This window comes from Juglans regia, chromosome 1 (genome assembly GCF_001411555.2).
Source record: "Juglans regia cultivar Chandler chromosome 1, Walnut 2.0, whole genome shotgun sequence".
NCBI classification, from domain to species: domain Eukaryota; kingdom Viridiplantae; phylum Streptophyta; class Magnoliopsida; order Fagales; family Juglandaceae; genus Juglans; species Juglans regia.
The window spans coordinates 36,775,259-36,790,354 of record NC_049901.1 but is presented as its reverse complement, the minus strand read 5'-3'; the positions used below and the strand labels follow the sequence as shown (position 1 = coordinate 36,790,354).

Sequence of the window (15,096 nt, the reverse complement as noted above, 5' to 3'; positions counted from 1 at the left end):
ATTGACGACATAAAATTTGGACTTATTGGGTAAGGCTTTCAAATATCCAACTCTTACAGAACCAAATGAAAATACAACTGCTAGATTATAGTAAATCACGTCTTGTTTTTCCTTCACTGACAAACGAGTTCAGTGCTTATTGAGGAAAAATGGGCTCTATAGTCGATGTCTAAACAGTACGTATAGCCTAACCAATGTAAATCTATTGACTATCTATCTGAAAGTTCAAAATGAGTTCCACAATAAGACCTTATGTGAGAGTCTGTCCCTTGTAGCATGTTCTCTACGCCCCATTTGGACTCGAAACTCACCTCAATTCATCTCATCTCATCATTACAACTTTTTCAAATTTTCACAAAATATAATAAACAATTCAACTTTTTCAAATCTAAATATTTGGTCAAGAAAAGTATCAACTAAAGACTTGGAATGGATTTTGCTCGAATATACTGTTTTAGTATTGCCTTGTCTTCATCATTTCGTTGCTTCTCTTGACGATTTTTGGGTTTGACTTTTCTTTTCTCTTCCAAAATCCATTGGAAAAGTTCAAGCTGCTGATCTTCAGGGATGGGCTCCAGGACCTTCAATGGCTCCAGTACTGAATAAGGGAGATATGGCATCTCAGCAATTGGGGTAGCTGGACTCGTATTAGGTTCGGAGGGATCTTCTTCCGTAGCTTTGTGATCATCGAACTTTTTTTCTGCAGCTTTGCTATTAGCAATGACTGCATCTTTCTTTCTTGCCCCTGCAAACATGTAAGCTGAGAGAAACGCAAATCAGCAAGTAGCCCTGTGTTTCTCTTGTTAATAGTGTGAGTTTTCATGTCCTTCAAGAGATTCTGAATAAGAATTTGCATGATATGGAGTGATTCATTACTTCAGACCATCAGCAACTACACAAGGTGGTCAAGGACAGAATATAATAAAGTTCATACAAAGATTGTTTTATTTATTTATTTATATAAGTAAGACATAAATATTATTGATATGAATGAAATAGGCATAGTCCGTGTACACATGAAATATACAGAAGATCACCTAAATACATTCTAAGAGCGATAAATTAAAGACAAGAAATCATGAACATTGTCCCCATTTAGTACAATAGCAGAAAACCAAAGCAGTAAAGTGTGGAGAAAAAAATTCCTCAGCTCCGCCATTGTGCGTTCCTCATCTTCAAAGCAACGCGCATTCCTTTCCGACCAAATACACCTCATGATACACAATGAGGTCATCTTTCACACTGCTGCCACTTGATGACAGCCTTGCATCTTCCAACAACAACCCAACAAATCCACCACCTTCAAAGGCATAATCCAAGCAACATCAACCTTTTGAAAGATCTCATCCCACAACACCCTTGTTACCTCACATCCACTCTTCCTCAGATTGTCCGTGGTCAAGATCTTCCCAAAAGCGGTATTACATACAAAAAAGGCTACTTTAGAAGGCACACGAGACCTCTAAATATTCTTCCAAGGGAACGGAGTATAGTCTTGTGTTGACAAAATTTTATAGTACGCCTTAACTGTACATTTCTTGTGATTATTAGACCTCCACTTTTTCAATCTATCACGCTGTGCCATAGGAGTCCCTATGAAGTATAGTAGGCTGAAAAAATTTGATACAATTGATAATTCCCAATCGTGAAAATCCCTATTAAAAATAATATTCCACTGATGAGAACCATGAGAAAATAGCCGCATATCCGTCACTGAAGCCTCCCTATTAGCTGCAATACGATAGAGAGCCGGAAAAGCCATTTCCAATGCATGATCTTCACACCACACGTCTCGTCAAAAAATGATTTGATTGCCCTCTTCGGCTACAAAGTGAATCTGTTTTTCAAAGCATGGTCACTCCCTCCTTATAAATTTTCATCAACCCACACCATACCCCCCTCTCATTTCGTTGGAGCACCAACCACCCCGAGCAGCTCCATATTTAACATTGATAATTTCCTTCCACAATGATCCCTCATCCGAGTGATATCTCCATAGCCATTTTCCCAATAGAGTTGTATTAAAAATTCTCAAATTACATACTCCCAACCCCCCATATACAACTGGAGCACATACTGTCTTTCATCTACCTAGATGTAATTTCTTCTCCTCCCCCATGCCCCCCCATAAGAATGCTCTAAAGAGTTTCTCCATCCTGTTCAACACTCCTGCAGGCATAGGAAACAGAGATAAAAAATATGTGGAGAGGTTAGTAAGGGTGCTCTTAATAAGGGTGAGACAACCCCCTTTCGATAAATACACCTGTTCCAACCAGCCAACCTTTTATCTATCTTCTCCGCCACCCCATCCATATAGCCCTAGTCTTAAAAGTTGCTCCCAATAGAAGACCCAGATATTTCATTGGCAAAGAGGACACCTTACAATCCAAAAGGCTTGCTAAATTGAGGATATTTGAGACCGCACCCATCGGAACCATCTTGGACTTACCAAGATTCTCCTTGAGTCCCGAAATTGCTTCAAAGCAAAGTAACAGTGCTCGTAAAGTTTGGATCTGGCTATTATCTACTTCACAAAAGAGTAAAGTATCATCTGCAAATAAAAGGTGTGAGATGATAATAGAGCCACCAGTGCCATTGTCCACCTGAAAACCAGATAAGAAACCTCCACCAACAGCGGCCTGCACCATCTGGCTAAGAGCCTCCATAACTATAACAAACAAAAGAAGAGATAGATGATCTCCTTGCCGCAAACCCCGGGAACTAAAAAAAAAACTAACAGGTGTACCGTTAACTAGAAATGAGAACCGAGCAGTAGAAATACAATGACGTATCCAGGAAATCCACCTATCACCAAAGCCACATCTCCCAAGCAGGTATAAAAGAAATTCCCAGTTCATGTGATCATAGGCCTTCTCCATGTCAACCTTGCAAGGAATACTTGAACCTCCCTCCCGCAATCTATGGTCCAAGCACTCATTTGCAATGAGCACCGAGTCAAAAATTTGTCTCCCACGAATAAATTATTTCTGAGGCTTGGAAATAATATGTTCCAACACAAGACTTAACCGGTTGGCAAGAACCTTCAAAATAATCTTGTATACACCACTAACCAGGCTTATAGGGCAAAAATCCTCAATAATCGAAGCCCTGTGTTCATTGGGAACGAAAGCGATGAACGTTGCATTAAGGGATTTTTCAAATTTTTGAAAAGAGTGAAATTCACTAAAGACCTGCATAACATCACATTTCACAATGTCCCAACAAGTTTGAAAGAAACCCATTGAAAAATCATCCGGCCCTGGTGCTTTATCCTTAGCCATACCAGAGATGACCTTGTAGATCTCATCTTCATCAAAAGGTCTCTCCAAAACACTCACACTCTGAGAGTCAATTGCCTCAAAGGACAAGGTATCATGTTTCGGCCTCCAACAAGTCGGTTTTGTGAGAAGGGTCTCATAATAATGCATAATATGGTTTTCTAGTTTGGGAGAAGAAGATAGCACCTGAGTACCTGAATGTAGCGACTCAATACCGTTACTGCGCCGATGTGAATTAGCCACTTTGTGAAAGTACTTTGTACACTTATCACCTTCTTTCAACCAAAGGGCCTGGATTTTTTTTTTTTTTTTATAAGTAAGTTTCATTGATATGAATGAAAAATAGGTATAGTCTATGTACACAGGGAGTATACAAAAAAAAACGCCTACATACATTCTAAAAGCACTACATTAAAGAGGAGAAGAAATCATGCACATTGTTTCCATTAAGGACAATAGCTGAAAACCATAGGAGTAAAGTGTGTAGAAAAAAATTTTGAAGCTCCGCCATTGTTCTCTCACTATCTTCAAAGCACCTCGCGTTCCTCTCCATCTAAATACACCACATAATGCATAAAGGTATCATCTTCCAAACTGCTGCCACCTGGGGACAGCCTTGAATACCCTTCCAGCAGGCAAGCATATCAGCCACCTTTGACAGCATAACCCAAGCACCATTCACTCTACTAAATATCTCATCCCATAACTCCTTTGTCACCTCACAATGTAATAAAAGATGGTCTACTGATTCCCCGTATTTTGTTGCACATATAACACCAATCTATCACAATGAGACCCCTCTTCCGTAAGTTGTCTATGGTTAGAATATTCTGCAGGGCTGCAGTCCACACAAAGAAGGCCACTTTGGAGGGTACGCGAGACCTCCAAATGCTCTTCCACGGGAAAGGTACATTACCTTGTGAAGCTAGCATTTTATAATATGCCTTCACTGTGAACTTCTTGCTGCTATTGGTTCTCCATTGTGTTCTATCAACCTGTGCCACTATCTCTCTTGAGTGTAGCAAGCTGAAAAATTCTGCAACGGTAGACAGCTCCCAGTCATGGTTATCCCGAGTGAATAGAATGTTCCACTGATAGGTACCATGAGCAAATACTAGCACATCTGCCACCGTAGCCTCCCTATTAGTTGCAATACTATAGAGAGCTGGGAAGGCCCTCTCCAAAGAGCGCTATCCATACTAAACATCCTGCCAAAACCTGATTCTAATACCTTGACCAACCATATAACTGATGTTGTTTTCGAAATACTGCCAACCCTCCCTAATATATCTCCACAAACCCAAGCCATACCACCCCCTCACTAAATTAATGCACCAACCACCCCAAGCACCTCCATGCCTAGAGTCAACAACTTCCTTCCACAATAATTCACCCTCCAAATGATACCTCCATAGCCATTTCCCCAATGACGCTTTGTTGAAAGTCTTTAGATTACACACACCCAAACCTCCACTTGATATTGTGGAACAAACTTTATTCCAATTAACAAGATGGAATTTGTTTTTCTCCCCCCAAACCACCCACAAGAAAGTCCGAAATAACTTCTTGATCCTATTTGCCACCCCAACAGGCAATGAAAATAGAGATAGGAAATAGGTCGGGAGATTAGATAAAGTGCTTGTGATTTGTGGAATCCACCCTCCCTTCGATAGATACAACCGTTTCCACCTAGCCAACATTTTCTCCACTTTCTCAATAACCCCTTCCCAAATAGCTCTTGCTTTGAAAGTCGCCTCCAAGGGGAGGCCCAAATATTTCATAGGCAGACAAGACACTTTACACCCCAAGAGATCTGCTAGGCTGCTAATTTGAGGCACCCCACCCACCGCCACCATCTCAAATTTGTCAAGGTTGACCTTAAGCCCCGACTCGGCTTCAAAGCATAACGAAAGTGCTCGTAGAGCTTGAATTTGGCCCAACTCCACTTCACAAAAGAAGAGTGTAGCATTCGCAAATAAAAGATGCGATACTCCTCCAAAGCTGTAGAAGTGCGAGAGTTACCTGATCTCTCGCTCGGGAAGCGAGTGATGTTGAAATCCCCACCCATAAACAATATAAGCCCGCCAACTCCTCCCAAAGTCTTCTCCTCTCTCTATCCAAATTAGGCCTATAAATGCCTACATAAGCCCATTCCCACCCATCTACTACATTTTTAAAAAGATTAGCAACCAAAAAAGTCCCAACGCACTCCTCAACCGTCTCGACCACCCTTTTATCCCATACTAAGAGAACACCCCCATCCGCTCCTACCGAAGGCAAATAAGACCAACCTACATACGAACACCCCCACAAGCTGTGAATAAGTCTTCTATCAACGATCCTCAATTTTGTTTCTTGAAAATACACCACAACAACCTTCCATGATCGCAATAAAGATTTAATGTAGAGGCGTTTATTGCGATCATTAAGCCCCCACACGTTCCATGAGAAGATCTTAGGTTTCATGGACAATAGTAACTCCCGTCCCTTCCATTTTATCCCTTCTGCCACTCCCCTCCTTCACTTTATAATTTATAGAGCATTTAAGCTTTTTAAGTTCCCTATCTCTCTTAGTGGCGGACTTCGATCGGCTATCTTCAATGGCAACAAGGAGAGCCCTGAATTATTCTTCAAAGCCTGGACAAGACACACCAAGACGGGCTTGTAGGTCCCCCACTTTCTTAAAACACCCAATCCGAAATGAACTGGTCTGAATTCGGATTTTGGGGAAGCATGCGTATAGGTTCAACATCTCCCCCGTTCATGCACTCCCCTTCACAGATAGCTAACTGCAAATCTACCCCTTCTGGCTCCTTCACAGAAAGCTCATCATTTTTTTCATCATGTTCCACTACTCCAGAAACCACCATAACACCACTGTTTGAAGCCAAAAATTCTCCAGATGCCACTTGTGAAGTTTGCAACCTGTTCTGTGCAGGTCCCGTGGTGGTGGGTGCTACAAAGGACGACGACAAGGCCTTTGCATCTGCGCAGTTAGTCTTCCTAGTCAAAAAGTCACCATCCAACGTTGTCTGTGTATGCCCAGCCACCATTGTCGTTATCGTCGAAGGGACAACAGAGACAGTTGTCATCGGAGAGAGAACAGAGACCGCTGTCGACCTGTTCTATGTAGGTCCCGTGACAGTGAGGGCTATAAGAGCAACAAAACTGCTCAACTCCGCTCCCCTTTGCTCCGATACAATTGCAGCTGACGGCAAAGCTACCGTCGACACTGGCCTTCGGCGAGGTTATTTGGGTCTTCACCGGCAACAGTGGCTCGGGTCTGTACTTCGATGGGCCCTCATCGTGCTGGGTCTTCTTGCGCCAGGAAAGACCCTTCTACTTCGGCATCCTCTTGGGTTGAAGCCAAGTTCCCAAACCAACCACCTTTGCCTTAACTTTGGACTAGCCCATAACTCGAGCTTTACCTACAGGCCCACCCAATTGACCCTTTCCCACATTCTTTCCCACATACGGGCCAAGGCCCGAGCCCATGCACCACTCCCCTTCAGAAAGCCCTTCAACGCAGCGTTTCAACTTATAAAGTTGATCAGACATGTCCTTTATCCTCCATTGCATATCGTGCAATTCCTTCAACACTCTTTCTACTTTCTACCCCAACCATGCTCTGCCATCTCCTTCACCAAACTGATTTCCTGCCGAAAGAATATTGCCGTCTGACTTTCGTAAGTCTGTTTTCTCTGGTTTTCGCGCCTCTCGAGATGACTCCAAAGCCTCCCTGTACGACCGAGGCAGTGGTGGAAGGAAAGTTTTACCACCTTCTCTGCCAGCCTCCTACAGCACTACCACAAGGTTTCTCCACCCCACTCCATCCCTGTCCTCCGAGATAAAAATGAGATTGCGACGGCGTCCCCACCGTACTCCACCAAGGCCATGTAAAAGCCATGAGAGTTTGAACACCGCTATGTGGTGAAAGCTCTGCCTCCTTCACGGTGAGCAGAGTAAAAATCCTTGCTTCCAGTTTTCGCGCATCCCTCCAGAGTTCTCGATAACCAACGGATAGTGTCTAAACCCAAACTCAGGCTTTTCACAACCTTCCAGGAGGCGTCTTCCTTCCAAAGAATAATCCACCAGCAGGAACACCATCAAGAGGCCATAGCGATCATCTTAGACGCGAAAATATTTTTGGAAGTTTTTACGTACGGAGAGAGAAATGAGAGGAGAGAGAAAATCTTGGATTCGGTGCTTATTGCTAATGAATAAGAAAGGGCCCTGGATTTTTTACGCCATGAAGTCTCTTCCAACAACAGAACCCTCTCCAAATTTGCCATAACCGTGCCCTTCCTCAATAGCACCTCCTCTGAGGTATCTCCCAATAATTTTCTTCCCTCTAACTCCTGCAATTCCTCCAAAATGGTAGACTTTTGATTGTCAATGTGGCAAAAAACTTCCAAGTTCCACTTCTTTAGGTCTTGCTTCAGAGCCTTCAGCTTACCTGCAAAAATAAAACTTGGAGTGCTAGTAAACTGATACAATGACCACCAAGCACGCACCATCTCTACAAACCCATCTGCTGTTAGCCACATGTTCTTAAACTTCAAGTACCGATGACCCCTGTGAATGCCCCTACAATCTAGTAGAATAGGATAATGATCTGAGCTGACTTGAGCTAGCTGTTTCTGACATACCTCTGGATAGTGGGCTTTCCACGAAGGAGAGACAAGGAATCTATCCAATTTCGACCAAACCCAACAATTTGACCAAGTGTACTCGCCTCCTACCAGGGGTCCATGAGGTCTAGATAAAAAATGAACTTGAAGAACTCCTTCATGGCCACACAATTCCGATAATGCCCTGATCACTCACTAGGAATGCGGATAATGTTAAAATCACCCTCCATGCACCACGGTACATCCCATAAGGAGTATAGACTCGCCAACTCCTCCTACAATCTTCTCCTATTCCTGTCCACATCAGGACCATAGGTGCCTACAAATGCCCATTCCCATCTGTCAATAACGTTTTTGAATAGAGCCGCTACTGAGAAATCTCCAATACACTCCTCATCACTTCAACCACTCTTTTATCCCACATTAGTAACACTCTGGCTGAGGCTCCCAAAGAGGCCAAGTAAGACCAACCCATATACGAGCACCCTCATAAGCTCCGCACAATTCTTCTATCAATGAATCGCAGTTTTGTTTCTTGAAAACACACCACATCACCCTTCCACATCCGCAATAATGATTTGATATGAATGCGTTTATTGCAATCATTAAGCCCCCACACATTTCAAGATATAATCTTAGGCTTCATGTAAACATAGATTGCCCCTCCCCTTCGATCTATCCCTTTCGCCACTCCCTTCCTTCACATCATAATTGATGAAACAAGTTAGCCTTTAAAGTTCCCTATCTCTCTTTGTGGTTGACTTCGAACGGCTATCTTCAATTGCCACGAGAAGGGCCTTAAATTGTTCTTCGTAGCCACCACAAGAGACCCTATAACAGCTTGTATCTCCTCCACCTTCTTGAAAACCCAGGTTGAAGAACAACGGGAATATTTAGGACTGGGAGGAAGTGTACACAGAGGGGTTAGAACAGCCCCTTCCCCACCAACACAATCATTATCAAATAGAGCCAATTGCAGATCCGAAATTGGATTTGAGCCACAAGCTAATTCAGATTCACCTCCAGGTGCCACAAAAGTTTCAGAGAGTCTCACATTTTCGAGAGTGTTGCAATCCCCCAGCTTGTTCCTATCAAAACCACCCATCTCTAGGGGTGGAGTGCATATCAGAGACCCCAAAATCGAAAGACCATGCTCTGGCATTTCTGACAGCATAGAAGAGATAGCGGAGCCTCCGACCACCTCGCACAACTATTTTTGTGCAAACTCCGACGACAAAATGAAGCTCTCGACACTACGCAGGAACAGATCGGTTTCACTGAACTTTGCAGGCGCACATTCTGACACCCTAGACCTCGCTGGCGAACCCATCACCATCGACGTCGACCCCTAAACCATCGCCGGCAGTGGGGGTTGAGGTCCCACTTGACGACGATGGGATATCGGCGCTCGAAGGCCTGCGTCTCCAAGCTGTCTTTGTAGCCTGGGCCTGGAACGATTTGGGTTGGGCCTGTTGCTCCACATAGAAATGCAGTTGGGCTTGCGTGATAGGCCGCTGGGCCCTTGAGGACAGACCTTAGGCACTTGAGGCCCAACTAGAGACAAGCCCTTACCCTTAGACCCATCGGCTCTTGACCCAGCCCATTGCAAGGACCTTCTTCTTGACCCAAACCTAAATCCCTCTTCACACCCTCCTCAACGCATCGTTTTAATATAACCATATTAGTCTGCAAAGTACCAACTTGCTTCTCCATTTCAGCCAAGGCGTGCAACAAAGTTTCCATATTTAGCCTCAACACACTCCTGCCATCCCCTTCGCAGTATTGTGCCTTCACCAAAGAAGAAGAATCACCTGACCTCTCTGCGTGTTTTGGAGCTCGAGACAAAGCCTCTTTGTACGAGGAGAAAGATTGGTGCCCTGCGATGGAGGAGAAGGCAGCCATGGGTGACTACCCCCCCCCCCAAAAAAAAAAAAAAAAAAAAGAAAAAGAAAAAGAAAAAAGAAAACAGAGGAGGTTGCAGAGATTTCCTTCAGCATATCTCCAAAGATCCTCCAACCTATCCCCTTCCTCCCTTCCGGTATCACTATCAAACCACACCGCTTCACTTGTCTGAAATCTGATAAGGAGAAGAATCTCCCATAGGAGTTACGCTGCCTCTGCACCACCAAGACCTAAGACCCACTTCTTTGCGATCTAAGAAAATCGGAAGAACCCCCATAATAGGCTACACGTTCCTTCACCATGGCAGCCAACCACCCCAAAAATTCTTGGTCAATGGAGATGTGTTTCACAGCGCGACAACTGCTCTCTGTGATTCTCCACCACCTTTCATTAACTTTCTTAAACTCAAAACACTTTTGATCAATGATAACATTCCTACTTGACCCCATCACGACGCAACTACTCATAAAAAAATGAAGAAACTGTGCTAAACATCAGTGAACTCGACCACTATTAACAGGAAATTAACACCGTCGAAATGAGACATCATTTTTTCTCAGATGGATGGAGAGAAAAAGTTACGAGAAAAAGTTAGAAAATGTTGTAAAACTTTGTGCTTGTTTTGGTGCCTACAAATGCCCATTCATACAATGATTGTACTTGTGTAAGTTCAAATGTTATAAACAAAAACATGATCATGGCCAGATCTCTTCATCAGAATCAACTTATTTACCAACCATTTTCTTATCCTTACAGATAATCAAATGGAAGTTTTGGAAAAAGGAAAATTTTGATCCAACCATCTAACATTTCCCATAAAATGGATGCATATCTGTTGGTTAAATGGAAAATTCCCCCCATCTGTTAAACCCTTAGCACGAGGACCGTTCATAGTTAGCACTCTTCTTTGTTTGGCTAAATGGTGGACTGAACAATAAGCAAAAATGTATCTCCAGTTCTACATAAACGAGAATGGCGACAAAGTCGATACTACTAAGAAAGAATTGTCAATGTTCAGATTCCACTAGGTGCAAACAATCTCTAAGGGCCACTGGGGGATTTTCCCCTTGAATTACCTGGGGTGCACTTGCGGGAAACTCCTTATCGAGGGCCTGTGTACTCCCAGGATTAGTCGGGATGCAGTTCTCGGACACCCGGTGCCAATAAAAAAAAAACTAAGAAAGAATTGCCACTGGTACTGGCAGCACCATCTGCTCATCCAGCCTGCTTCTCCCCTGATGACAAATACTAAACGAAACGAGTGCTTCTTAAGAAGCACTTTGGATTGTTACCAACTCAACAGCCACCTCAAAAATATAGATTTAGCTGATCTACTGTTCTGTTTTGGTCTAAATATGAATTCGGAGCTTCTTGCATGCTAAATATGAATTCGGAGTTTTTGGATGGTTGGAATATGTTGATGTAGTTTATCTCTTCAACCTTGTCATCAACTTTAAATGTTTAGTAATATTATAAAACTTCCTTTCAGACAAAAAAAGGAAAACGTTGGGGAGAAGTGGCAAGGAGAACTCAAAACAAAATTAAAAAGAAAAAGCATCAAATAGTCATAGGTCAAAACAGCACATAATCAAAGCCAATACAACCTTAAAGAACTCCTAATAACCAATTCGTCAAACACATTATAGGCTAAAAATGCAAACCGACGAAAGCCCATCCGAAATCAGATCACTTCAAAGAATCTTCTACCTATAGCAAAACCCATTACCCAGTAGTCCACACCAGAAACTGATCAATTCAACACCTATAGCAAAACCCATTACTCGTAAGTCCACAGTGTCACTAAATCCATATTTTTTTTAACCAACCTCTGAGCCACATTCAAGTGCACGAAGCACATACATGATGCATGCATGCAGACAAAACAGGGAGGAAGAGTAGGGGCTGACCTCCGAGAGCGAGATTGAAGATCAAGAAAGAACGCCAAATGGGTTTGCAGCGGTTAATGAGCGACTCTTTCGGAGGAAAAGACGGTGGAGATGGCGGCTCCATCGAAAGTACTGCTGGTCTGTATCAACGTGTGCCAATAAAGGGCTTTGTCCGGGCGATTTTTGTTTTTAAAAGTATCTGGTTTTTGTTTTCCTTGTGAGAAATGCTAGGGAGCCGTTCCCCTTTTTATCTCCCGTTTGACGCGGGAAGGTCAACTGGCCTCCTCCCCCCCCCCGGCACCCCCAACCTCCTTTTTTTTTTTTCTTCAAATTTCTCTTCATTGGATGAAATATTCACCTGCTTATGGTAATAATATAACTGTTTAAGTCCTGTTTTTTCTTTTCATGTATTTTATGTGACTTTAGTATTGTTAGTTTAATAAAGTAACATTATCACGTTAATGGTTTGTAAAATGAAAAGAATAATTATCATTTTATCATCTAGAACTGTTACATAAAGAGTTTATACAAAATAAATTCACAAACTGATAGATTTACTTTATAAGAAAAATAATTTTACAATCTGACGTACAAACTGATAAACTGATAGATTTTCTTCTTTTCATTTTTCAAATAGTTAGCATGATAATTTTATTTTATTAAACTAATAATGCTAAAGTCACAGGAAATACATGAAAAGATAAAAGTGGACTTAAACAGTTATATTATTCACATGAACATGTAATATTTTTTTCGTGTATTTCACCCAGTGGGGAGAAATGGGAAGACAAAAAAGAAAAAGAAAAAGAAAAAAAAAGGCCAGTTGACCTTCCCACGTCAAACGTGAGAGAAAAACGGGAGCCCAAATCGAGCTCCCCAGCATATGCATCAATTGCAAGAAATGCACATATGAAGTCATAGAGTAATTCTAGATATAGTAATGGGTCGTGCAGTTATAAAGTACACAAGCGTTGCACATTTTTTTTTAAAAGAATAAAACTACTTTGCCTCCTACATTTACCGCTTAAGTGTATTGAGTTATTTTTTTAAATATTTAATTATATTAAAAAAGTATGAAAAAAAAATAAAAAAAAAAATAAAAAACAACGTGCGGTAACATTGAGTAGGCTACTTTGGGCATCAGAGTAGCCCGACTCTTTTTAAAAAGTTAAAAAAAGTCGGATTCACTGTTAAAAAGTTAATTTTTTTATGCAAATCTCATATTTACTCATCTTTTTTAAAATGAGTGTGCGGCGCTTGTGTACTCTATAACTACAAATATCATTTCTCATTAAAAAATAGTCCCTGCAAATGTCTAAAGTTTAAATGAAACAGTGTACTTCATTTTAGCCGTACGTAAGGGTGGCAATTCGTGTTTTCAAATTGTGTTCGTGTTCGTGTCATGTTAAGTCATGAACATTCGATTATATGGATCAATCCGATCCCGATCCGTTAAACTAAACGTGTCAAATTTCTGAACTCTAACTCGACCCATTTAGATAGCAGGTCATATTGTGTCACTTGTTTAATAATTAATTAGAAATAAGTCAACACAACACGACTAATTTAAACCAGTTTCATGTAAATGGATTGAACTAACACACATGACCCATTTGACTAGATTAAAATAATTCCACATAAAAGTTAAAATCTATACATATGAGTAGCCACAATATTTTTAAAAAATAAGACTACCTACTAATAAAAAATATCAATATTTTTCAAATTTGAACATATAATAAAACCAATATTACAAACCCTATAATAACAAATATAAGCATAGGTCAATAATTGTAATCCTAACAATGAAAATATAAGCATACTGAGAAATACCAATATAACAACTTAACAATAATAAAATTGTGATTTTGAAATAAAATCTAAATGGGTAAAAAACAGGTTGATTTCGGATTAAACAAGTTGACCCATTATTGACTCATTTATAATTAATGCCTTAACGAGTCAACTCGTTTTCACTTGAACTCATTAACATCAAATCCAAACCCGTTACTTTCGTGTCGTGTTCGTGTTGGGTTCACGGATCATATCACATATTGCAACTCCTAGCCGTATGGGATGAAACATTTCTAAATTTTCAAACTTGAGATTGTGGTGAAAACGTTGTGTTTCATCTTTCCCTCCCATTCCCCTCTCTCCCTTTACCGCCCTTTTATCCTCCTCTCGAGCTAAAGCTCTTTTGGCTCTGACGTGTGGCTTTGACGACAGGCTACATATTCAACTTCTTCGTCCATATGGCATACAATATACGGCTTCTCCTGAATTTGTGAGTTGTAGCACAAGACAATGCTATGTGAAATTTGGGTTGTGATTCTACTCTGTAATTTGGACCTAGTTTGGTTCTAAAATGATGAGAAAAAGATAGATTTTTTTTTTTTTAGTAGGGTGAATCTAACTTAACGCTTATTTTCTTTTCCCCGAACTTGTAATGGGTTAGAGTTAGGTGATTCTTCTCAAACATAAAGAGTCGTAACTTCCCAGATCGAGTGTCCTATGGCTAGATTATTATAGCTTTTGTCTTTTTCACCATTACACCTGGTTTAGATTGCATATAAATGATAGAAAGGTTACTCTCGTATCCCACAATACATATGTTGTGGAAGATAAGTGTGTTGCAAATGTGTTTCGCACTCCTGTCGACGATGTGTAATGACCTACATTAGCAAAACTAGAGAAGGGCTCGGGGTGGTATGATATATCTCCAATGCCTAAGTTAGGATAAGCTCATATAATATCTTAACTCTTAGAAAAAAAAGGTTTTTGAAGTTCCCTTGGGTGTCTGCTTCCTTCTCACATATATATAGAGTGAGTGCTTAAGTGATATAACTTGCTTTAACAACTTGATCCCTCCAATCTAGGTTAGATCGCAGGTTGTTAGCACATTGAACCTGCTACTATGCCAGGTAGGATTAATATCCTAGGTGATCAATTTGGGCCTTGATCTTGCTGGAAATGGTTTGTAGTAATCTTTTCTGCCACCTTATTGATCCATTATTAATGATGGCCAGACCAGAATCTTGTATGAGCACGTTTGTAGGTTATGATCTTGATTAGGTGGGCTTGTGGTCTTGGTTCGATAGGCCTTTAGGATACGAGAGTTCAGCTCACTTTCCAAGAGAGGATACATGCTCCTCTAGTTACTCCATAGATTCCTATCACAGGGATGCGATGGGAATTTCAACTTCATGTACACCGTTTCAGTGCCCTTACATTTACTTTATTTAATTTGCAATTGTTTTCTTGACGATACACATACCCATGTTTGGGGCGGTGTGTGTTGTTTTACCTTCCACATCCCCTTGTGCAGTGCGGATCAAGGGATCTACTCGTATTCCGCCAAGTTTGCGACACCTATCATTTCTTGACTGGGAGCCGATCAAC

The 15,096-nt window shown here is 41.3% G+C and overlaps 1 protein-coding gene and 1 pseudogene across 1 annotated transcript; one reads left to right on the top strand and one right to left on the bottom strand.

The window, feature by feature from the left end:
• Position 1: 1 nt before the first annotated feature.
• LOC109009651 lies at positions 2-11,981 on the bottom strand. Its single transcript, XM_018990233.2, has 2 exons — positions 11,719-11,981; positions 2-760 (listed from the first exon to the last, which is right to left on the bottom strand). Exons 1-2 carry the CDS (start codon positions 11,819-11,821, stop codon positions 417-419), a joined length of 447 nt encoding a protein of 148 aa, XP_018845778.1. The 5' UTR covers positions 11,822-11,981; the 3' UTR covers positions 2-416.
• On the top strand, positions 10,756-11,699 carry LOC118347717 (annotated as a pseudogene).
• Positions 11,982-15,096: the final 3,115 nt, after the last annotated feature.